Raw genomic sequence first — 25,487 nt, forward strand, 5'->3', positions numbered from 1 at the left:
CAAGTCGATTCCAACAACATACTGTCCACTTTCTGGGGTGATACATGACACAGTATACCCCAGACATACTTTTATGTCAACAGTGGAAGAGCAGACAATATCTGATCTGCCATAAGCTTTGTGGGAATGTTACAAAATTTTGTGAACAGCTTTGAATTAGTAGAATGGCTGCTGATAAGTAGTATACATTGATTAATATTATGTGTTTGGATGCAACACTCATTTATAGCTTCATAGAACCACAACACAAGTGAAGCACACAAACTATTTAGATGGTTCTACTGCAACAACCACCAGGGAACCTGCTTTTCCACATGCGGATTCAAGAAAATAGGAAAGCAAAAAAAAAAAAAAACAGATTTGCACAGAGTATATAAAATTTTTTAAAAAAACTCCTGAAGAAGTACAGAATAGTGTGATCCAAAAAGTCTTCATTACAGTGGGCCACATTAGGTAACAAGACTTTTTTTTTCTGGTTAGGTTCATGTTATGTTTATGGTCTCCCGTAGGCAGTAATACTAAACTTCATTTAATGTAGTGATTTTCATAAAACTTATGTCCCAAAACACTATCCTCCTCAGGAAAAAAGAATGAAGCAATGTTGCAAGACAGGATTCACCATTACAAATTTTCCATCAGCTGGAAGTCTGGAAGCCAAGCCAGGAAGAAATTTGAGACTAATTCGCTCACCCTAGGACTGCAACCACTAGAATATGTCCTTTCTATTTTATTTTTTTTTTAAATTATTAACAAATTTAAGTATCCACATGAACTGCAGCACATTAAAATTTGGTATGGTATATATTGGTATACCATATGGTATATAATGGTATATATTTACCATGACCCTCAGTTCCCGTAACTGAAAAAACTTAATGTAGAAGAATTTTACCCAAAAATATTTATTCCAAAGTTACTATGAACATTTTATGTTACTCAATTATTCCAGTCCGTACCTGCAAACCGGCTAGTTGAGCAGCTGACTTCCCTTTGAGGCAGAGAATGACTGCCACAAATGCATTTAAGTCCTCCAGAGAAAGGCTGCTGACCTAAAATAGATGAAGAAATAACACATTATCTGAAGACTCTGAAGAGAAACTTTCTGAAAATTGGCTTCTCTTGCTCAAACACATCAAACTTAAATCAATGATGTTGAGATGTTACAACCACCGTGAATGTATCATCTAGGAAAAGACATTAAAGGGAAAAAAAATACTTACTTTCACAACTTGAATGAAGTGCATATCCCAATACCCGTATATAGTGTATATACATGGATTTTCACACACCAAACAAAATGCCCACCCTTCATGTATTCCCTTTTCCTCTTCCCTTTTTGTTTCTTAATAACAGGAAATTTCTTCATGTCTATAGTACTAAGCACAGTAAAAAGCATTTATAAAAAATATAAATTGCTTTACAATCAAGACCTAGAATAAAAACCCACCTCAATGAGCCACAGATGTGATGACCATTAGGATTTCTTTCAAATGTTTACACAGTTATCTGTTGGAAACTTTAAAAACAATCTAAAATACTTTAACTACCTATTTTAAGCTAAATTGTAGGATCTAACAAAACACGTTTGTATTCTTTTAGTTTTTTAGGTTACATATTGAAGTGTGAAGAACTCAAAACTATATGAAAACTAAGCCTGGGAAAACATAAAGGAAAATTTTAAATTTGTGTAACAGTTCACTCTAATACTTCTATCAGAAAAGGGAGAATGGGGGCATTTACTGTTGTGAAAAAGTATTCTGAGATTCTGTAGAGGCACACGGTCACCTCAGGAGAAAAACAGTGTCTCTAAACCAGCTGGGCTGATTCCCTGACAGTACCAGTGCAGTTCTGATCACTTGCTTCCTCTTACAAGAACACTACTGATTATACACGCGCACCAAGACCAAATACCTATTACAAATGTTGATGCTATACAGAGGGCTCTAAGTGAGACCCATAAAGCATTACAATTCGTTATGAATTGGAATTGGAGGGAAGATGTCTCCTGCAAAGCGTGGAAATGTGCATTGTGGGCTTACGGTACAGTTAAAAGGCCACCTAGAACTCTGCATTGCCTTTCTTTTAACACCTTGATTTTCGGGGAATGTTGTGTTCAATCCATTAGGAGTTTCTATTAAGGCTACTAAAAATCAAGAAGTGACATAAAAATGAAGGAGAGAAAAAGAAAAAAAACACCACTAAGAAGCCGTTTATAATTACTTCATTCATTTATTTGCTTAGGAGGAGTAAACCATTCTTTCCTCCTCAAGATAAAAATTATTCAGCCACTACTGAGAATTTCTTTTCTTTCCTTTTTTTTTTTTTTTTTTTTTGTTTTAAAATCAGGCCTTGCTGCTTGTCCCACTGTAAAATACTTTGCCCCCTATGTCTCTGTTAAAACTTGCATAAAGTACAAGAATGTGAGGGGTATCAGAAAAGTTTTAAGCTTTCAAAATGCTCCTTGGTATTCATTAACTCCACCTGGCTGGTAAGATCTGATAATGGCCCTACTTTACCCTGTATTTCAAGTCAGGTGTCGCCTTTGTGCAGATGGCAACAAGATAGATTTAGTAAACCTGCATATTTCATACATTGCAGTAACAGAAAAAGTGACTTTCATCTACAAAACAATTCTTAATACTTGCAGAATTTTGGACTGAGACAAGTAAGTCAAAGATCACTTGCAAGTACAAGAGCAAGGAAATGCCCCCAACAGAGCAGATCAGCCAACATGCTTATGAATGTCAAAACACTTTTAAGAAAAATACTTTATTTAGTAACCAAACTTGGTGAGTTATCACACGTCCACTGTTAGGCTTCCAAAACTGTAAGATCTTGAAAAAGAAATTCCCCCTTTCTATGGAGGCTCCACAGTTTGATATTTGAACTCATCTACTTCTTTCCCTAACCTATTATTTTTGGGTTTTTTCACTATTTTTATTCTTAAATATGGAGGATATTTGAAAAGTACCCTCACCCAAAAGATTACTCTTCAAATCAATACTTTCTTTATATAGTCAAGATTTGCTTATTGGAAATTTTTTCTCACTTAAAAAAAAAAATTGCATCTGAAGTTTTCATTAAATACTTGCATATAAATTTTGAGGAAACCAGATGGGTTGTCCATTATGCTGGTTCCTGCAAAAACCTAAGTTTTAGGTTAGATTAAATGATAAGTAACGAAATTTTTAAGAAGCGTATTTCTCCCTCCTTCCCTGAAGGAAATTATGTCAGTCTGCTTCGAGGCAACCTACAATTGCTCAACTTAACGTTACCTTTAGGGTAACAATCCACTTTCCCTCTCTAATACAAATGTAAGGCTAAATTAGGCCACAGTTAGACAAGCATTGTTTTCCCAGCTACAAAACAAATGGAAGCAGTATGGCAGCTCAAAGCATGGTTGCTGACACTCTAGTTCTCATTTTTTCCTCTCAAACGCTCCAAGAGAACAAATGGATAATATCAGACAACTAACAAAGTTTAGAAGAACTCAGCAATGAAAAACATTTTAATGCAAATAAATTCCCTAGTCTGGTTCACAGAGTAGATTTATCATTGCAACTCAGAGGGCAGAAGAGAACCAGGAAAACAGGACACGTGTTGAGAAAAACTGCCATGAAAAACCTTCTATCAAACAAAGCCCTTTGCACGATCTCTCTGCTATTATTCTTGTTGAAAACATGAGCTGCAAAACTCTTTTCATCTCTGTTTTTAACACTAGCCATTGGATAATAAATTCTTAAAACCATATCCCTAACAAGGATTTTTTTTTTCATTTTATTAATACGCTGTGATCAAGACTCAGTAAATCCACATTTCTGTAGGTGTTCTGTTATTCCTCTTCTTAATCCCACTAAAGAAACACTTCTCAATTTAGTAACCATGCTATGGAAGGGTGCACAATAAATAAATTATATAGCACAATAAATGAATGAAACTGGAAACAGACAGATAAATCAAAAGGTGATTTCATATCCAAATATGAAAAACACTTAAAAGTTTGTTTAAAGCTAAGTACATGATATGTATCTTGCTGAATAGAAACCACAAGGTATAAAATGATGTTTCATGAGTTTCATCTTCAAAAACCTTTCCATTTCCTTTGCTATACAAAAATTAAAGAAAAAAAATAGCTATATGGATCATTTGTATAATTCCCATATGTACTCCCTCAATGCGTCATCTAAGTTCAAACAAACACATATGAAGCAAAAAGAAAGGAAAAGTCAGGGAGAACTTGTTTTCATGTTATCACACACCAGTATAAATCTGTTATTGAGGCAAGTGAAATCTGAAAAAGCAAAATGAAAGACAAAATGTAGTTTGGTGTAAGTAAAAATGCAACAGAGCTTATCAGATTAGATAAGGGCATTATAATTTCCCCATCCTTAGAGAGGAAAATCTGCTTCCAAGATCAGCGTTTGAAAGGTGGCAAGTACAGACAATATACTAAACACCTAAGAGAAATGTAAACAATGAAGCAACATTGTATTTAATCTTGTGTTTCTTTTTATTACAATTAAGGTAGATTGCAGGCTGCCAAACGTTTGGAATTATAACAGAACTGCTACCTAATGATCACCTATTACTCAGAATTTAATGAGAAGGGCCATATCCTCAGTTCTGGCTTGAAATCGAGTAGATTGACAAGATGGCATGAAAGAGTAGTGAGAGCTGACTAAATATTTATATTGTCTGTTTGCACAGCCTGCATAGTCACCTGAGGGAATGTTTTCTTTTAACAACAAAAAGGAAACACAAAAAGAGTAGCTTTAATTTGCAAACAGGTCCCAAAACGTGGGGGGAAAACCCTCAGTTTATACTCTGTTAAACTGCCCAAGGGGTTTTGTCATGGGCATGCGAGAGTTATGATTAACTACTAAAAAAATCCCAAGCGTTTCTTGAACAGGATGACGCATGTTAAGTGGAGTAATTAAAAATACTGTAATGCAGTGCTATTGTATTTGATCAACTATGCCTACAGTAAAGATTAAGACAAAAATCCAGCCCAGTCTAGCAAGAAACATTTTATTAGTCCACCACATCTATCAGGGCTGACAGCGGAAGAAAAAGCAACTGTCTGAATTACCTGCATCATAAGATACGCCAGCAAGCAGCAGAATGCTGCAACAGGTGCTTCTAGAGCTTGGAGCTCTTCCATTCCGTCCTGAAGGTGAAAGCATGCCAGAAATGTACTATACCGTTGCTTTTCCACATCAGGGCCTTTGGCAAACCACAGTGTTTTCAAATCAGGTGTTCCACCTAGAAAAGAAATCCATTATTTTATCTTGGCAGCAACAAGATAAAACATGCCTACCTCATTACAATCTGAAAGGAAACAACTGATCTGCTCTTGGCACTTGCAAGGACCACAGAGTTGAAAAAAAAAAAAGTATTTGACAAAACTTGGCATTTGAAAAAAAACTAACAAAAAAAAAATTAAGGCCTATAATTTAAACAAATTGCATGGAATACAGGCATGTTTAAGCAGAGTGGACTGAATTCAACTGTTACAACAATATAGACAACTTTGAGACATCAGGCTTTTACCCTTTGCAAGAACAAAGTTTGCCTACAAGTGTGTCCTTTCCCTTGGGAATCCACAGCATTAGATGAAGTTAGCTTCATCATAAAATAGCGATTTAGCAGAAAACAACCATACCTGTTTCCTCTCTCTCTCTTAGAGCTAGCGTATCAGGAGTCCTTGAGGGATCCTCGCATTGCCTCCCATATAATCATCTGTTTCAGTGAACAAACCGGTCACCTCTGCCATTTACTGGCAAATGCATTCTCCACAAAACACTGTGCTGGTATGACTCCTCTGCAGTAGGTTCCAGGTTGGGAACAAAAATCAAGGCTATCTAGTATTTTGCACTCCCTAGACTACTGTATGAAACGCTGTTGCAAACACACACAAAAGAACTGCCATCAGTTATGTATAATGTATCTTCCCAGACTTTCTATAGTATCTTCCACTCTGGTCTCTAAATCCTTAATATTTACCTCATGTTGCCATCTCCCTACTTGTGACACATGTGAACTAATGTAGAATTTGCTCCCCATTGAAATTACATTTAATCCATTATCAAAATAAACACTAATGCACGTGAAATAACAGAACAGCTAACTGGTTATGCCTAAGAATCCCAATTAAAAACAGAATCCTCCCATAAAGTACTGCTGCTTCTGTAGTTAAATAGAACGAGGTGTGAATTTTAAATGTGGACTAATTAAGCTACATTTGGTAACACCTCTTTTTTGTGTGACATGCAGCAGCTGTAGTCCAGTCAGGAACACTTGGTGATAATAAATGGTTAAAGTGACAAGGTGCCGAAATCTACATAGACAATGTTTATTTAACCAAGAAAGCCCATTAACCAAATGGTACTAACTCTTTGGAGAGGGGGAAACTGGAAGAGAAGTTAGTATTTTCTTCATCTCCCTGATGGATGTTTCTTTTACTATTTTTAAGACTAACTGCCATCAAAAGTTTTAACCATGTAAAGAACTCCCGTCATACAATCTGTAAGTTTCTAACTTTAGTTTGTAGGGAAATATATATATATTAAGAAAAAATGCCAGTTTCTTGATTGGAGTTAGAAATGCAAATTAACGATAACACAAATGCTGGCAGTGAGCCGACCAGTACAGACAGCACAATAAGACTTGGATTACTGGTTTGCATGCTGGTAATTGCTGCCTTAAGTAAAAAACAGAACAGCAGAGACTGACTTCCAGGAAGAAAAGCAAAGATAATATGCATAAAACCAAAACAAAGTCAACTTTTCCTACCAAGGCTAAGCAACTTTAATGTGTGAGACAATTTTTACATAGGTAAACTCAAATAGTTTTGATGGTTTCTGCTTTCTAGAAGGTTCCCAATCAGCTGCATATGAACAGATATGCCAAGAATCAGTTAAAGGAAAGTAGTCTTTCCATCTGTAAAGTTTTTTTAAATGAATTGCATCCAGGGGTATATCCAATAATAGAAATCCTTCTTTCTTCAGAGTAAAACCATGAACTACACCAATAATCAAGATTGCATATCTATATTGAGAGAGCTGAACAAAAAATTCAAGACATCTCTTCCATAAACACTTTCTTACACTTTCAGAAACAACATCTACTTGCGCCTGGGAAATAAAAAAAAGAGGTACTGATGAATTATGAGTTATTCACTCTGGGAAAGAAAACTTGACGCTATCTCCTTGTAAAACATGCCAACCAAAAGCATAATTTTTCTGAAAGGATCTCTTCTATAAGTAATTAAATTCCATGTGATACCCAAGAGTGAGCCGTTATATTAACCCTTAAATGAAAGATAAGTAAAACAAAGAAAACAAACACACTGAAATTTAATGACTCTCTCATCATGCATACAGTGACAGAATCATAGAATGGTTCATGTCGAAAGGGACCTTAAAGATCATCTAGTTCCAATCCCCCTGTCAACGGACCTAAGATTCATATACAGCAGACCTACAAAACTGTTCTCTGCTCTAGTTAATCCTCATGACATACTTCACAGCAACTAGAAAACATTCCTGAAAAACAGAAATTTTCTGGGATAGGAGGGAGAAATATTTTAATTTCTGAACACATCTAAATATTTGCTAAATTAACCTAAAAAAACCCCAAAACTGAGTAACAAAAGGGAAACACACCAAAACATACTTAGATATATACAATTGATACATCTTTACTGTAAAGATTAGTCACGAGAAAATGATCTATCCTACTGGGGTCGTAGGAACTACACGTTCCCGTGAATTATAGAGAGATACTCAAACACTACATATGCTTATGGTTATTCTCAACATGCACAAAACTGTGTGAAAACCATATTCAGTACCATGTAAACTGTAGTCCTTGGGAAGTCCAAGAAGAGGAGCATCACAAAGACCTCCACGGAGGTCAAGATGTACTACTTGCCTAAGCACAAAAATGGACAACCAACAAGTTAAGAGAGAAAGCATTGATTGTGTTATTTTTTCTTTTTTCCTTTTCACTCACACATTTAAAGACATTGCCATGTAGAAAGCATCATGATAAACAAGAGCACTTCAAGGGAATACATATTTTTTTTCCCATTTGTTTGAACTTCAATAACTGATTTATGAATATGCAATGCACACAAAAGTTGTGGAATACACTAATACACTAATATTACAGAATCACAGAATGGTAGGGGTTGGAAGGGACCTTCGGAGATCATCTAGTCCAAAGCAGGTTCACATAGAGCAGGCTGGACAGGAATGCATTCAGGCATTCCTCAACAAACTTTCCTGTGGTATGAAGCTACAATATCCTACACATTTTCAGAAATAAAATGACAAGCAGAATCCATACATTTCCAGTAAAGACTTTAAAACTTCCTCTGTTCCATACGAACTGCACACACACACCAAATAGATCAGCAATGTTCACAAGATATGGATGTTAAACAGCATCTTCTTGGATCACAGATCTTGTAACAAAATTCATTTCTCAGAGACATTTTTTATCAATTTAAGTGCTGCTCTGTCAGTGTGTGGGAAACATCATGTTCACATTCATTCAACTGAAAGGAAACATTCCAGAAGGGAGAAAGAGAGACAGAGAATGTGAGCAAGCGCAGATGCTAATTCAGAAGACTGCCTCTCAAGAAAAATACATATACATAACATACACTATATTTTAAATATATTTTAAGCTATCATCTTACAGCCTTTAGGATTCAGTATTTCATTTTTTAAAAAAAGCTAACATTCAATAAGTTACCTGCAAGCTTTTCAGATGCATGACAATTCTGCTGTTCTATACACCCACAAAAAAATCAGTGGGAATTCTACCTTTTTTAATTTATTTAATATCAATGTGAAATCTGAAACATTTATGGTTACGCACATTACAGTTCAAAGTTTATATCAAATGTTTTTTCTTCAGACTTTTTAATCTAAATCACTTTCAAGAGTCAGGATTTCCCATATATTCTCAGTACACTTCTAAAGTAGTTGTGATGATGAGGTTATTTTTTCAAAAAAAAAGATAAAACAAAGAACCTTTCCAGATTAATTGCACCTGTGATTTTTCAAATAATTTCTGGTAAGGTTTTTTTCTCTTTTTTGAGTAACCTGATCTTGATTGACAGCTTTGAACTTTAACTTCCTATAACTACTTCTTTAAATTTAGCTCTAAGTATGATCCCTGTCTGAAAAATGTGATGCGCTGTTGAGAACCTTATTTGGTGAATTAGAAAGTCATGCGGTGGAAAATAAAAGATGCATGAGCGAATGTAAGGCATACAAATATGGACTGCAAAAATTTTAGAAAAATATTTGTTCGCTGAAGGAATGACAACAGAGCACTAAAAATAAACACTAGAAGTCCTCCTCCCCCTTTTTAATAGTTTGCTTGAACAGCCTTTCATTACTGAGTTAGTAAAGATTATGGCTGAGAAGATGCTGTTTTTATAAACTCCTCTTGTACAGTTGCTATAAACAAACACACACAGTGATTTTAAATCCTGTTTATTGTCAATATGAAGATGGGTTCTATGTGTAGCATGTTTGCAGAGCAGTAGAACCAGAGTACATGAGATTAAGTGGATTCCTCTCCAGAAAGGGAGTAAGGTACTATACTATCTGGGAAGGAAAATTTCATAACAATAAATGCAGTGTATTTGCCATGCAAACTGAAATTAACTACCTAGGTTTGGTTTATACTTCATTGAGTTTTGTTTGCTTGTTTTACAAATGCATGTTCCCAGACCATTGTATGCTGAAGTAAAACAGCTGTACAGTACAGACCAATCAATTTTTACCCTGCATACTCATATCCATTTGGAAAATTTCACAGCAATTTCATGCTATCATCAAGTCAATCAGATAATCACTCTCCTAATATTATATCGGGGTACTGGACAGTGCAACTACTGTATATCAAATGAAACCTTGTTTGTACTTTGTCTATGTAACTCATTTCTTTCCAAACAGTTCCTTTCAAAAGGACTTTGAAAAGGCTGATTCTAAAGAGCAACTCTTTTTCCTTCATCCTTGAATTTGAAGACTCTTATTAAATATGTGAGTTTCAAATATGAAGATAAATGTACAATCTTAGGATACCTTAAAAGAAAATTTACTGTAACCCTAGAAAATTAAAAACAAGTAGGTTCTAAAGCAATCCCTAACCAAAATAAAAATATAAAAAATATGTGCATGTTTTTCATCGTCTGAATCTGGACTTAGATGAGATCAGAACAAGGACTGCTACAGAAAGCTCCAGGGAAGAAGAACTGGTAATTACTCTGAAAAATCAAGTAGATAATTTTTCTTAATAAGATATCAACAGTGTTGCATATAAGTCATTTCATATGAAAGACTAAAAAAACCTCTGAGCTCTTGATCCACATGACAGCAGATGCTAGACAGAGAGTGAGCTGTGAGAGTAAAGATAGAGGGGTTATGACTACAATAGCATGGACAAATAAACCCTCTGAAATAACATCATTGATACAGTACTGTTTGGTCCCTATCTTAAACTTACATTGCATGATACAATTTAGTGATAAAGAGATGAGTGACATACACAGTGCCCAATCTTTTCACTAAAGTCTATGATACTTCCGTGTAAATGTAACACATTCCTTGTAACACTAATTTCACTAAAAGCGTTCACGAATGCATCCTTTACCAAAGGAAAGAAGATAAAATTCACACAAAACACTTGATGCTTAAGACAGTAGAAACAGCTTCACAGAAACAGACAGCCTACTTATTTTTTATTGAAAGCTGGATTCTCTTTTTGGGTTGTCACAGGTGATCTAAAAATGGTCCTTTTTTATATTCTCCACAAATCTCGTTAACGCATTCTCTCAAACAGCTTAATAGAAGAATTTTAGTATGGCCCTACACAACCACTTATCCTGGCCTCAGAGCAGTATTTAGCAATATTTAGAACCTCTAAGAAATTGTTTGCATTTTAGAATTGATGTCTGAATTAGCACTGGGTTTAACAAGACATAGTAATAACATGTAGCTCAAAGCTGAATCCTATTATAATTACATGGGGTAATTAAAAAAAGAAGTCACAAGCATGCAGCATTTCTACTTGAGCTCCTTGTTCTCCACACTTGTTTTGCATTCCATATCAAATATGTGATGATGGATTGTCTAACCCGATTTTAGTGATGTCATTATTTCAGTTCAGATTTAAACACATTTTTATTCTACCTGGAACAGAAGGTTGTACAGGTTGTATCAGCTCTGGCTGCTGGAGAGGATTGCCAAAATAGACAAACCACTCTTTTACCAAAGGATAGGCTCCACCTAAAAAAGACAGAATTGCATCAGTAAGTCAAATGCAAGCATTGACAGTAGTGTAAAAGTTGGAAGCAGTGGTGATCAGGATTGTAAAGTAATAGAAGGCACTTCATAATGACTTGTTTGCTCAGCTTCTTTAAAAACAAACCAAGAAAAATTAGTTTTAGTATCTTTATGACAAATCATCAGAACAAATGAGAAGAGTTTGAATTATGTACTATAAACATGAGTTTGCAGTCGGGAATTGCAGCCAAAAATGTAAGTACAAGTGCCTGTGGAAAGCGTTCTAAAATGGCTTTCAGCCAATTTTAGGCCTTCCCATTCCAAGGCAGTTCAGGAAGCTGTGGAGGCATCTGGCATAGCTTAGGGACCTACATGAGCTACCTCAGTCTCTCAGGGCTGTCACACTGCCACATATGCAGGCAGTCCTTAATATGATTCTCCTCCCAACTTGCCCTGACATTTCCCGTGTCAGGGTTTGAGGCAAAATCTTTATAAGGAGGCCTTGATGGCTATTTGAAAGCTGACAGCAATGGAGTCATCCCACCATCAGATGCAGAGCTTTTACAGCCCATTGTTCCAGACCTTTTATCTAGTATAAAGGGATTGTTTATGCATAATAGCTCAAGTGGCTTCCTACCCTCTAACCTCAACTCTGCCCCGCCTCCCAGTAAAGAGCAGGGTGCCTCTTAAATTAAAAATTGTACTACTTGAGTTAGCATATAACTACTTGATGCTTCAAAACAAACAAACAAACAAAAAAACTAAAAATGAAAATGCCCTCAGAAAAAACTCAAGCATTTCAGAATTTTTGAAATGCAGTCTATCCAATTTCCAATAATCAGCTCATAATCATTCCAATGCAAGTCTTAAAAAAACCTCCTTCGTTATTGTTATACCTGGTGCTTCTGCATTCTGTCCAGATTTTGCTTATGGTAACCATGTCATAGTGCCCTAAATTTCCACCCTCTGCAGTCTGGTAAACAGTATGAAGTAAACAGATTTAGCCAGTCCTGGGCGCTTGGAATAGTGTTTTCAAATCTTTTCCAGGCAAATCTCAAAGCTTTTTTTTCCTTCCTTCGTCCCTTTCCAGATTCACAGAATTGCATTTCTAATTCCTTCCAGCTCTCAGCCAGTGCTGAAGCCACTGTTCTTAAAAATTCCTACCTTTTGTCATCAATTCCAATCACCCTGCACTTTACTGCACAAGTATTTCCGATGCCACATTATGAACCCTAATCAAAAACTTCATCTAGCTTAAAACAAACCAATCAGATCTCTCCAATGCTCCCCTTCCCTTCCCTATACCACGCCAAACCGTTTGGTCACATTAATTTCCTGATCACACTCATAGCTCAACGCTGCAAACGACTGTTGGCACGAATGAACAAGTAGTGTGCTATGGTGCAATGGCAGAAATTCCTCAGATGCTAGTGTCAGCGATAAGAGTGGGGGAAAAGAACATGACAAAATCTGTTTTACAGCCCTGCTTCTTCTTCCTTCCTTACCCATGGACCTACAGCACAAACTCCCAATAAAGGTGAGGGACTAAAGAACCAACAGCTGGACTATGCGGGACAGCATTACAGTTGCCTTGCCATGCTTCACTGTTCATAAACAGATGACATTATGAACAAAATGAAAAATGCCTATACCAGGGAAAAAAAACCCAAACCTTAAACTGCACATTCCAGTAGCTGAATAGTCTCACATCTTGATTATAAATCATTGCCTATGATAATGCTATTTCATGAATAAAACCCACCAATTTAATATCCCAAAGTCACTTTCAGAAAGCTTCTGATGTTTTAGCATTCTGTTTTAAGATTTATTATGTAAATTACTCTGCTTTATTCAATCTATTCAGCTCAACCTCCCAAATTTTAGCCTGGCTTCTTAAGGAAGAAAGTAATTCATGGATGCACTGCTCTGTTTCAACTAAATCTGACAGAGGAGAAGAGATTTCAAATGTATTAAATTCCTAAACAGTTTGTGAAACTAGTGACTCAGCTGACAGAGGGATGCTATTAGGGCACCAACTGAAAGACAGACATGAAAGTTCAAGTTACCTGTTGTATCTGAACGCACTGGATGGCAAGTCAATACACAAGTAGCTATGGAAGAGCTAGAGCTGAATAAAAAGGTAGACAGGATGTGGGGAGAGCAGAAGGCAATAGGAAACATACTTGAAAACACCATATATTGCAGGCAGGAGTTGTGAAGGACACGGGAAGAAGTTAAGAGCTGCTAGGAAGGAGCCTGGAAATATAAAAGCTTTGCTGAGGGGAAGCTGGCGAGGAGAATCACTCTTTCCGAGTTCCACAATTCACAGAACAACTTATCAAAATGTCACTTGATTCCAAATGGCAGTGAAATATTACCTTTACATCACCCATCAGGCCCAAGCACAGTAAAGAGAGAAGTCAATAGGAAACCTCTAGTTTTTTTTCTTTTAATCTATGTGAATGTTAGTACAGGACGTAGCACCACATCAGTACTTTTCACTATTATAATCCATTAGCAACAAAAGTATATGACTATTCATATAAGTAGCCAAAAAAATATAGCTGAAAGCAAGATCCTGCAAACTGACAGCACATTAACATACCAAGAAAAAAATGGAGCCACAATTACTAAATGCCAACCCTCCTTGCATGGAAATGTCTCTGGAAAAAACCAGTAACTTTTCAAACTTTTTTTCCCCACAATGCACATACAGAATATCATCAGTCAAATTCGAAACATAGCAGTTCCTTTGTTTCAATAGATTCCAAACAACCTGTGGAACAACCTGAACAACCTAGGCAGCCTAAGGAAAATTTCAACTATGTACACAACACCAAAACACGAGACAGTTGGAAATGCTGTTATGTGTGCTCCTCTATGCCTGCAACAATGCCAGCCCTCCTGAGTGGTCACTGGTGATAACTGGCAAAAATTCTGCTAATGGACTTTTTTTGACAGAGTCAAAGCGAGGGTCAGTCTGGCCTGCTAATGTTAGAACTGGGAGTGATGCCAGGACTTCCAGGAGCTGGCCACAGGCTTAGGCTACATTACACAACCTCCTAATTGGCAACAGTCACGCAGGTGCAGGTATTTCCATGGACTGTGCTAGTGCCAAAACCTGCCAGCTTTGTTCTGAAATCTTAGCACACAAAAGAGAGCTTGGCTGGCCTATCAAGCTGCATTACTGTTATTTTCCCCTCCTTCTTGAATTTTTCCAATAGTACTGTTTTTCTAGGAAAGATGCTAAAAGTTAACAATTTATATGTCACTAGAGGCGATACTCCACTTAATGATCAGAAACGGTTCAATTAATTATAAAAATGCTTTTAAAATACACAGGCAACAAATGCCATGTTTTCAGGACCACCATCAACCCTCTATATATTTTTGTAGGGTCAAAAATAGGCTGTGATTCTAGTAACATTTCCATGAGTAAAGGTACGCACATGCTTACCGTATACCAAACTATGCCAAAGGCATAGCTTCATGAGCTTTCAGCAGCACTGCGAACTTTTACAGGCGACCATGGATTTGCTCATTGCCACTCCCTGCCATTCCCTTGGGCTGTTTCACCACAGCTGTTTGTGGCTACACAAAGAGTCAGGTGGAGAAACAGAACCAGGTTAGTTACCTGACTGCAAGAAAGGGAAGGAAGAGAGAGGGCTATTTTCAGTATCTCAAACTAGGCCACCAAGCAGCTGCACAAACTGCTGCACCAGCACAACTGAGAGGTTGCACAGGGACTGAAATGAGTGGCTCTGCAAGAGAATTACCTAAACTGGCACTGACAGCAAAAGAAACACTGGTCACACTATAGCTTCAGGCAAAGTGGCATGGTCTATGCAGGTGATTTCAAAGGATATGACAAAATCCAGCTCCTATGGATTCTTGGGTCTCTTAGGCACATTAATTCTACGTTATCCTACAACCCACATACAGCGTAGGTTACTTCTTCCTATCCTACCCCTCATCAAATTGCAAAAAACAGTCAACTTGACCTCATCTGAGGGAAACTGGCATAGGATTCTACTTACTTTGTAAAGAACAAAACTTCCTTGTAGGTCTAGCAACAAATTCATAAAAAATAATGCTGACACTTACTTATGAATTCCCATACAGACTCTGATTAATGGTCTACACTCTTGACTTAGAAGCAACTATATGCTAAGATAAAATACCAACCCATGAACTACTAGGAAAAGACGTGGTTAAAGCAGTTAGAGGTAGACACATGCACTAAAAATGCAGATTTAATAGGGGTGCCCACGCAGACACACTCTACCTACCTTTCTGGAAGGGTTAAGGACTGAGGATGCACTATGATTTACTTTAGAAAATTATCTCTGAAATTTGAAACATGAACTGAGAATAAATAATACATGTTATCTGTGATTTTATTCTAAAATCACTTTCTTAAAAGAAGACCTCTTTCACGTCCAAATTTCATTTTCAATAAGATTATAAATTAATGTTTCTGATTTCATTTCTAATCTTTTTCATCTGAGTACTACAAACACTGTAACACAAATGCAAATCTGCCTACTACCCTGCCATCTTGCAGCAACAATTGTTAATTAGAAGTTTTGGTCTGGGTGTTTCTGAAAACATCAATGAATATCCTGCTGCTTAGAGGAATAAACAAAACCCAACCAAGTTATAATTGTCTACAAAACTTAGAGGCAGTAGGCCGAAAAAATGAAAAATGACAGATGTGCATAATTACTGCTGAGATTTTTGTTACTCTCTCCAAATGCCTACGTAAACTCTGATTCAGTTTTTCCTATTTCTTTTTTCCTATTATGGCACAACTTCAGCTTCTAGTTGCTGAAAGAAGTCAGGTACTTAATTACCTTTCTGTGCCCTTCTAAGCACATAGTTTGAATATTAGGTTTGATGGCGGTGCACTTTCATCAGTAAAGATTTCCTTTTTACCAAGGAAAAATCAACATATTAAAAGGAATAAAAGTTCAGTACATTTTTAATTTTCAACTCACTGCCTAGAAGACACTGTAGCTAAAGAAAACTTTTAACTACTGGAAGTCTTTAGAACATAAAATTTGTCCAAGGATGTGAATAAAGAATTACCTGTCTTAAAACAGAAGAATGTAAGCATAGATACTTATACCTGCTACAGAATCTGTTTACACCACTGGATAAAGAAATCATATTTTCTTGCACTTTGATGAAAGAACTAACAATCACTGGCATGACTACTTACATTTGTATTACCACTATAACCATATTTGACTATCCACTGTTCTTAAAATTGCAGACTTAAAACCAACAGAAGGTAAAACTGTAACAGTGCATTACACTGTATTACAACTCACTAATTCATCAGGAGCTAGACTTAGCAAAGTAACATAAGGTTTCACATCCTCTCAAACTTTTAAAATCTTCTAAATGTTATCGCTTTGCTCTACCCTTTGATCATTAACAACTTTCACAACTTAACAAGGAAAAAAACCCCCAATTTTTAGAAAATCTCTTCAAAAGCACTGAAATCGAACAGCATGTAGAAAACCTGCAATTTCATTGTCACATTTTCTCCTGATTCCTTAAGAAGTACACTTCAGCTGCCCACAGTTTTTATCCTAAATGTCATGCTGATGTAGCCACTGAAACAATTAATTCAAAATTTCATATTTCAAAATTGAAAGCATACTTGAATAATGGTGTAAGTAGTTTAATCCTTACCTTTTCCAGATTCCAACAGGACAGAATAAATATGCTGACGAGCAGGACGGTAGATAAGTGCCTGTCCGGGAATCTCTGTATCACGTTCATCTTCCAAAGAGTTGCTGCACTCAGTCTCTCCACTGCTCAGGATATTGAAGATTGTATAATTCTCAGATCGGATATGCTGTTCTTTAGCTACCTGTTTGTTCAAAGAAGGAAGAGGGCATTATCTCCAAAATTAAAAAGGATCATAAAGCAACAACCTGTTCAAGGAAATGGCACTTTCCCTATCAGTGGAAATGGAGGGAATAGCCAGGGAGAGAAAAAGTGCCTGTTCAAATAACAGTAGTATGGCATACTTTCAGACATCTATCTTTTTTGTGGACAGGAATCCCCAGGAAACCCTGGGGATCATTGCCTTTTTTAGCCCCTCCTTGCATTCTTAAAACTTGGCATTTTTAATGACAGTTTTTAGGGAGTAATTATTCTTAAAAATTAATTCTGAATTCAGAAATAGAAAAATGAGCTGCCCTCCTTTAGTCACCTGAAAACATACCTTCCCTTTTTAAATAGTGAGTGAAGGCATGACAAACCCCAAACTTCTAATTTTATTGCAAGATGAGCTACATAAGACAGCTCCATTTCTTTCAGGAGCTGACTTTGCATAGTTTACATTGTGGTGAAATTAGAATACTTAAATTCACCACACTTTTACTTTGCAATAGCTCTTCCTCAAGAAAAGAAATACAGTCTACTCTAGTGAGGGGTCTGCAGGCTGTTGCTGAAAAGTAGAATCACAGCATCACCCAGGCTGCATACTAACCATGCACTGTATGCAGACGCACCTGGCTACAGCAGCAGGCTATAAGCAGCTTCAGTACCAACAGGGACAGCCAGTCTGGAGCCGCTTAGATGCAGAAGCAACCAAGCTGCTCTCAGGCAGCACAGAATTTCAACCAGTAACACCTGTAACCTAGACTGGCCAAGGGCAAAACCAGACAGACTTTCCACTCCACAACATCAGACCAAAACTGTGGGGGTGTTCAAACAGCTGAGCGGAGCCAATTATTTCCACGAGATGCCACTAATAATAATTCTCCTGGGCTCTCCATGCTGGATGGTGAGGAGGCACTGATGTTTCTCTGCTCTGCATTCCCTACACGTGCCACGCTATCTGCGTGGATTGTGCTATCCATGCAGCTATCTCAGCCTTTTTCACTAGGAATTACCAGACCACTGGCCAGAGCCAAATTCGCCAGTTCTGCAGAATTCCAGTATCCGCAAACCTGGGAACTCAACAGGTCAAAGCTGCAGTCAATCACTGGGTCATTACTGATCAAAACTAATTCTACTGAAATGTCATACTTTCAGAAGAAATTCTCACATGAGCATAAAATCAGTGATAGGCTTCTGTGTACGATGCCTATCAACAGAGTATTTTCTTACAGCAATAAATTAATAGTTGCCCTGAAAGAAATACTTCAATATCCCCTAATATACGTAAACAATGTAATTCCCCAAATCTACTTTTGTATAAAACAAAAGCAAAGAGTTAAATATTTCTAAGCATGATTTGAATGAAGCATTGAACTATTTCATACAAACCACTATCACAGATATGAGATAATTTGAAAATACTAGTTTCTTGCAATTTGCCAATAATCTGTACATCCTTACATCCTGAAAAAGACACAAGCTATTTCTAGAAGCATTGCTGTATTCAGTGCTGTATCTTTAAAAATATTTCTGATTTACACATAGAGTCAGCTAGAAAGTTATGCTCCTTTTCTAGAGAAGCAGCAACCTGAGGCTATGTCCTCAAGGTTGGAAGTGAGCTGTGTATGTCATTTACGTGCAGTTTACATTATGTGCAAGGTAAGCGGAAATACGTATAGGTTTCAAAATACGACACAAAGCACACACATTACATATACAAATATTTAAACACCTTTTACAAAACCAAAAGACAAGTTAACATTTCTACAACTTTGACTGTAATTTCCTTGGCCCTGGGACTGGCTTAACATAGGATTTATTCAGCAACAGTGAGGCATTCTTCAATAGTGTTTCTAAACATTATTATTTTATTACAGCAGTAGCTCAGCATGACGCTAGAGAACTGCAAGCCTTCAAATGAAAGATCTAGCCAAGAAATAATGACCACTTGTCATAAAGACCGCATGGTACATTCTCTTAAGGAGCAAGGATATTACCACTATTGTCCTGGACATAATCCAACCAAGATAATTACATTCTGGTTAATTTTAATTTGCACTTCAAGCATAAACAATATTTTTCAACACTTTGTTAGGATGTAGGGTGGTTGGTTTTTTTTTAAATAATATATTCTATTTAACTACTACAGTCAAAAGTGACACGTATTGTATCTATGTGTGGTTAATTAAAAAACACAAACGTATCTGCAGTTTAGCTGAAATGAGAATTGCACAGGTTACAATGTAGTTTTTAAATGTTTTAGAGTCCTTTTAGGAAAGGAAAATATAAATTACATTATTAATTTAGAGTAATATGAGGAAACAGAAAAATAGTTTTAAAGAAAATGCTCAAGATAAGTAAGAGAGACAAAAAAAGACTATTTGAAGTCTATAGGTGCTTAATAAAATAGGGAGTAACAGATGGCTAATCTAGGGTCTAAAATACACTACCTTGTATATACTTTTTTTTATCAAATCTCAATGCATTATCTTACTTGCCACAAATTTACAGAATTGTACTCCGGACTTGCTACTATTGTATAAAGTCTGATGTAAGGTAGCTCAGTTTTCTATTAGCCAGGTAGGCTACCCTAGCTAATACATCCCCAGAGTGACCCAATCTGACTGTGCTGTTTCTCACCCCAACACTAGAGCATCCCTGCCCATGTGGGAAACTGTGAGTGAAACTAGCTAGTGCAGCCCTGCCCTTAAGAATTAACAAGCCACTTGAAGTGCTTTTGGTTCCTCCAGGGACAATGAATCTGAAGGATAATTAACCTGATCCAAAACCCACGAGATACAGATTTATAGGAAATTTCTTCATCTCCTCTACAAGAGCAATTTCAATTTCTGCATTAGCCCTTTTGATACCTTGACTGCATGTGCCAGGCACAGCCAAGCACACCGCTAAATAGCTGTAGCTGACCTGTGTGCTCTCAAAGCAAAACCCAAGTAATTACACCACGCAATACACAGGAATTACATCTGTATGCCCAGCTATAGGCATATGCAGGAGCTGCTCCCCATTATTTGACCTGCCTGATGCTTCAGCAAGAGAGGAACTGCTTTTAATTAAATGTGCTGCATCGGCCCTCTTCGTGATGCATGTAATAGTCCTAACCGTGGCTGTTCTTAACAGACAAAAGATTTTGCTCAAGCAAATTTAAATCAATAGGTTCAGTGTACTCATTACCAACTTCCATTAAGCAGTCATAGCAATAAAGTGACCATTAAGCTTTAAAAAACAAGGTACCTGAAGGATTTCCTTATCTTGACACATGGCTGTTTGTTCTTGAAGGGAGAACGTTTGGCAATTTGTTACGTTGGGAGGAATCCATGGAGACCGCTGCCCGGGCAAAAGATAGGACTGCACTCCTCTGTAAAGTAATGTCATGTCTGATCCCAAAGGTAGCACCTCTTTCAAGTGTTCCAGGCTGCTGTATGAGCATGGAACTTTTGAGATGTAATTTGCTACGGCTAGAATTACATTTGCCCTTCTGCTGTAGCTGTTATTCTTGTGGGGACTGGTGACTAAACATTTATGCCAAAAGCCTTCCAACAATCTTTCTGGAACAACATCATTGCCAAGCAAGCAAGCAAAGAGAGGGAGGTGTGTCAAACTAAGACCCAACGCATGGCAAAGATGTTCTCGAGAGTACATAAGAGTGACCAGTCTGTCCAAACGGAGCTTCTCAATGGAAAAGTAGGGGCACGTGTTATAGATGAGGTAGTCGCTATCTTGGCCAAGAATTCCTATGCAGTTATGTTCCAAACCATATGCAGCCACCTCAAAGTCTGCCTCTTGCAACGTGCATACTGTTTTTTGACCAAGCGACTTTAGGGCAAAACGCGTAAAAGTAGGCAAAGCTGAGGGAACAACAAACATTCCTCTCCCTGGTTGTTTCCTGTGAGTCTTGATAAATTGAAAAATTCTGGCTATTTCCTTGTTATTCTGAAACCTCCGTTTGATCCATTCATCTCTCTTTTTCTCTTCCACCACTCCATCAAAGTAAAACACCAACTTGATACCAGCTGCCATAAAAGCTTTAATAAAATCCTCTAAAATGGCAAGGTACTCCCGCCACTGTCCACCACATACCCAGGATTCTGGTGTGTACCAGTATCTAACACAACTCATGGCATCTACTACGATAACAGGTGGGAAATCAGGGTGATCGATGCGATGTTTTTCTGCTATTTCTCTCAGATCTACCATTCTGCATACATCAGGGCAAACTGTTGCCACAAATCCCTGCAAACCTTTAATGCCCATGGCTGATCTCTGAAACCCACAGCAGTCTGAAAGAAGAAAAAGAAAAACAGCATTCTAAAATGCAATACTGAGAAAAGTAATGAAATTCTACAATCAGGAAAAAAAAAAAAAGCAGCTTGGGAACGGAACTGTTATTTTTCTGCTTTTGCTGAGAGCTTGTTGTATTGTCCTGGCCTTTATACAGTTTGAACCAGTTTTCTTCCCATCAACAAACTGAAAATAAGTGCCCATTCACTTTGCCTTCCACTTCTGCTTTTTATATCAGTGAAAACTGTAAATATCAAAAGGTTTTCATGAATATGACTTTAAAAATTTCTGGTTAATAGCATAACATATAGAAAAGTACACATTGCTAGATAAACAAGTATAGACCTAATTAAAAGCTTTATAACATCTTACCTGTACAAGCTTTATAACATCTTAGTGTACAACACAGGAATTAATGGCTTGATTTTCACACTAAAAGTATATGAACGTCTTTAATTGAAATCAGCAGAAAAAAATACATAATAACTTTGGAAATCAATCTTGCACCTTGATTGTGTGAATGGTTCAGTTACCATCTGAGTTTATAGACAATAGTTCATTGATAGGGCAACAGTTGCAATGCTTCTGGTAGTATCAGTTCTGCTTTGAATCAGAAATTCAATCCATTTTACCATCCTGTCATTTGAAGACATAATTTTCAAGACTTGTTTAAAGAATTAGAGGTTTACCTATATTTTGTGAATCTACAAATCTGACCATCATTAATAGTGAAGTTAATAAATTAAATGGCATTTCTAACATGCACTGCAATTTTGAACCAGTCAGTTTTAGAAGACACACATGCAAACATAAACTAGACATTAAATAATTAAAATGGTATAAGTCTATTTTCAGTTTAGGAAATACCAAAATATTGAAGAAGACAGTCTCCACATTCTGTGGCAGAACTTTATAGCATACAAATGAAACAATTTACATATTCCTTAGAGAGAGAGTTGTGGGATAAAATGAAAACCATTGATGACCTCCATTTTTATTTCTGGAAGTCTCAATGCAAAGAATTTTGGCATAGCCTGTAGGACAGAAGTGTTCTTTCCCCTACGACAGCATCAATTTCCTCTACCTTAGCATCATTTTATTTTAAAGGACCTTCTAATGACGAATGGATGTAACAAGCTCCATTAAGCTTTGTTTTCTTTTTTATTCTCAGAAAATCTGTTTTGTTTTTATTTTGATTTTACTCGACAGTTAAATCCCTTCTCAGTTAAACAGTGAAGAAATTCACTATGTTTTAATTAAACAGGTACAATTTTTCCTGTTTTTCACACTGCTGATTTCTGACATTTCAATTACTGACTGTCTCAGAGGTGTTACGTTACAATATACATGCTTATGGTATACAAAAAGAAAAAAAGGAAGTTGAATTCACAGAAGTACTGTGAATTGACAGCTTTTAAAAGTATTCCTGCAGCCTCAGAGTTTAAATATCTAATACCCTCCAGATACAGGTTTTGAATAGCATCCTCTTTAATCATAGAATGTTTTAGGTTGGAAGGGACTTTTAAAAGTCATCTAGTCCAATGCCCCTGCAATGAGCAGGGACATCTTCAACTAGATCACATTGCTCAGAGCCCCGTGCAACCTGACCTTGAATGTTTCCAGGGATGGGGCATCTACCACCTCTCTGGGCAACCTGGTCCAGTGTTTCACCACCCTCATTGTAAAAAATTTCTTTCTTATATAATGTAATATAACATACAAAATAAAGCTAAGTGCATACAGTAGACCACATTGTTATAAAATCAGAAATAAGTGTGTATAAATCTGCTTCATTGCTGCACATGGATACAAGGTAGGACACTGCTCTCTCTATGATGCTACTTCCAGTGTTACCTGGCTGCTCTTAAGACTCCAGCCATTTGCTTTTCCAGGAAAGACGCATCTCTGATTCCAAACAGTTTGATCACTGGGAGGTTACCGGTTTTTGTTACTTTCCATGGAGACCGAGCAATGTGTCTGTGAAGGTCTTTATCTTTCAATCACTAACACGTGCGGTCAGACTAAATGATATGAGGTTGCTACACAGACGCAGTATATCATGGCAGGTCTTACCTCTGCAAAAATGCATTGCGTCCAAGCAAGTTTTAGTTATGAGTCAGTACAGTGGCTACACTGTTCAGATAGTGGCTACACAGTAGCCTAGAGCAAGAAGTGCCAGTAAGTAGCAACTTACTAGCTATATTGTACTATAACAAATGGAAACAAAATTTCCCCACCTCCTCACACCTGTATTTTGAAGCATTCCTCTTGCCTAACAATTTAACCAAGTCTACAATACAGAGTTTCTCAGAAAATTTTCCAGTGTTAGTTTAGCTTAATCAATAGCAAGTTCACAGCCAAACACATAAGCAAGCACCTTGGCCGCTTCTAGCATTTTCATATTACTATCAAACACATTCGTTGAAAGCATGATAAAAAATGCAGTTTATATTCTGTCAACCGTCCTGTTTCACTACTAAACAGTAACAGTCATGTTAAGGAAATTGCTCTCTAATCCATCAGAGTAACAGAAAAGAGAACAAGTAAGATCTATCTACTGTCTTGAGAAGTACTTTCACCAGAAGCACCTCAATAATGTTGGCAGAATCAAGACTAAAATGTTTTATGTCGTAATGCTAAGTTTCCCAAGAGTGGAAAACATGCACATTCTGTGCGACAGACAAACAATTTAAGACTGGATGCTTATTTCTGATGTCACTTGTGTGAAATGGAGACCTCGGGTTACCATAGGATCTCAACTGCATTACTATCAACTGCATGAATCTGCAAGGTGAAAAAAAAAAAAGTTTTCTCCACAAACTAAAATAACCAAAAAACATTTTCAAGCCACTTTATACAGACACAAAAATTCAGAGAGATGACCCCTATAACAGCTGATACCACTAAACTTCATCCTGCCAGCAAGCAACCACCACGATACAAATTTTATTATGCCCACAGTAACACACAGCATTGCAACGGGTTGTTAGGAGAAACGTTCACAATAACCACTCCAGCAACAGCCCAGAGGCCCACAGCACAAGGAACTAGGAGCAAAGTCCTCCACTTCCGACGTGCAGCAGCGCCGGGACAGGCCCGCAGCCCCCCGCCGCCTTGAAAGGCCGGAGCCTGTCCCCGAGGCAGGGCAGCGGGAGGCCGCGGGCAGGCCAAGGGCCGGCGGCATCTGCCCGCCGCTGAGGGGAGGGCCGGGACTTGCACCGGCCGACCTGGGAGGGCCGCTGCCTTCATCCCCGGGAAGGCCTCGGGAGGCCGTACAGCGCCCAGACCACGCCGCCGACCAGAACCGCAGCTCTATCCCCTCTCACCCGCAACGAGTTCCCCCTACCCGCCCCGTTCCCCCGCCCCCGCGCGGCGTGGCCGTTAAACGGCCGCCCGCCCCCTCCTAACGGCACCCCAGCACTGACCCGAGCCTGCGCTTCCGCTTCCCGCGGGGCGGGGTTGCGCGTGCGCCCGGCGGCTCGGCTCGGCTCGGCTCGGCTCGGCTCGGCTCGGCTCGGCCCGGCCCGGCCCTGCGGGAGCGGCCGCACGAGCGGCCGCGTCATCTCCGCCGTCCCTGTCCCTGTCCCTGTCCCTGTCCCTGTCCCTGTCCTTGTCCTTGCCCGCCCCTGCCGTGCCCGCTGGTAGCGCCCTCCCTGCCCGCTCTGCCGGGGACAGCCGGCTGCAACGGGGTCCTTCGCATGACAGCGGCGGGGGGCCGGGCTGGTTTGAACAGCGGCTGTCCCCGCCCGCGGCCTGGTGTCCCTCGGCTTTGTACGGCCACAATGGGGCCGGAGAGGCCATTGTGCCCCCGAACAAACCCAGCCGGGACGGGGGCGGGGGACCGGGACGTGGGGAGATGAAAGCTTCGCGCACCGAAATTGCTTGAAAACGCCCGAGTCGTACACGGGAGATTTATGTGGCCCCTGAGGGCCGCTGGCCGTGGGGGAACAAAGCGGCCTGGGGCAGCATGGCGGGCGGCTGGGCAGG

At 38.3% G+C, this 25,487-nt stretch overlaps 1 protein-coding gene across 3 annotated transcripts in view; it reads right to left on the reverse strand.

Moving 5' to 3' along the window:
• The window catches only part of FAM120B (family with sequence similarity 120 member B), a 52,649-nt gene extending 27,690 nt beyond the window's left edge, over positions 1-24,959 (reverse strand). Inside the window, exons 1-6 of one of the 3 annotated variants that reach the window (XM_063329104.1) lie at positions 24,926-24,959; positions 20,454-21,499; positions 17,004-17,184; positions 11,211-11,306; positions 5,090-5,262; positions 957-1,049 (exon numbers count right to left, since the gene is read on the reverse strand). In XM_063329104.1, the coding sequence (XP_063185174.1) occupies positions 957-1,049; positions 5,090-5,262; positions 11,211-11,306; positions 17,004-17,184; positions 20,454-21,473 (1,563 nt within the window). In that variant the 5' untranslated portion in view covers positions 21,474-21,499; positions 24,926-24,959. Of the gene's footprint in view, positions 1-956; positions 1,050-5,089; positions 5,263-11,210; positions 11,307-17,003; positions 17,185-20,453; positions 21,500-23,354; positions 23,872-24,925 lie in introns of those variants that run through there. The other 2 variants (XM_063329103.1, XM_063329105.1) reach the window with 2 other exon arrangements.
• Between the last annotated feature and the right edge of the window lie 528 nt (positions 24,960-25,487).

This window comes from Chroicocephalus ridibundus, chromosome 3, assembly GCF_963924245.1.
Source record: "Chroicocephalus ridibundus chromosome 3, bChrRid1.1, whole genome shotgun sequence".
Taxonomy (NCBI): Eukaryota; Metazoa; Chordata; class Aves; order Charadriiformes; family Laridae; genus Chroicocephalus; species Chroicocephalus ridibundus.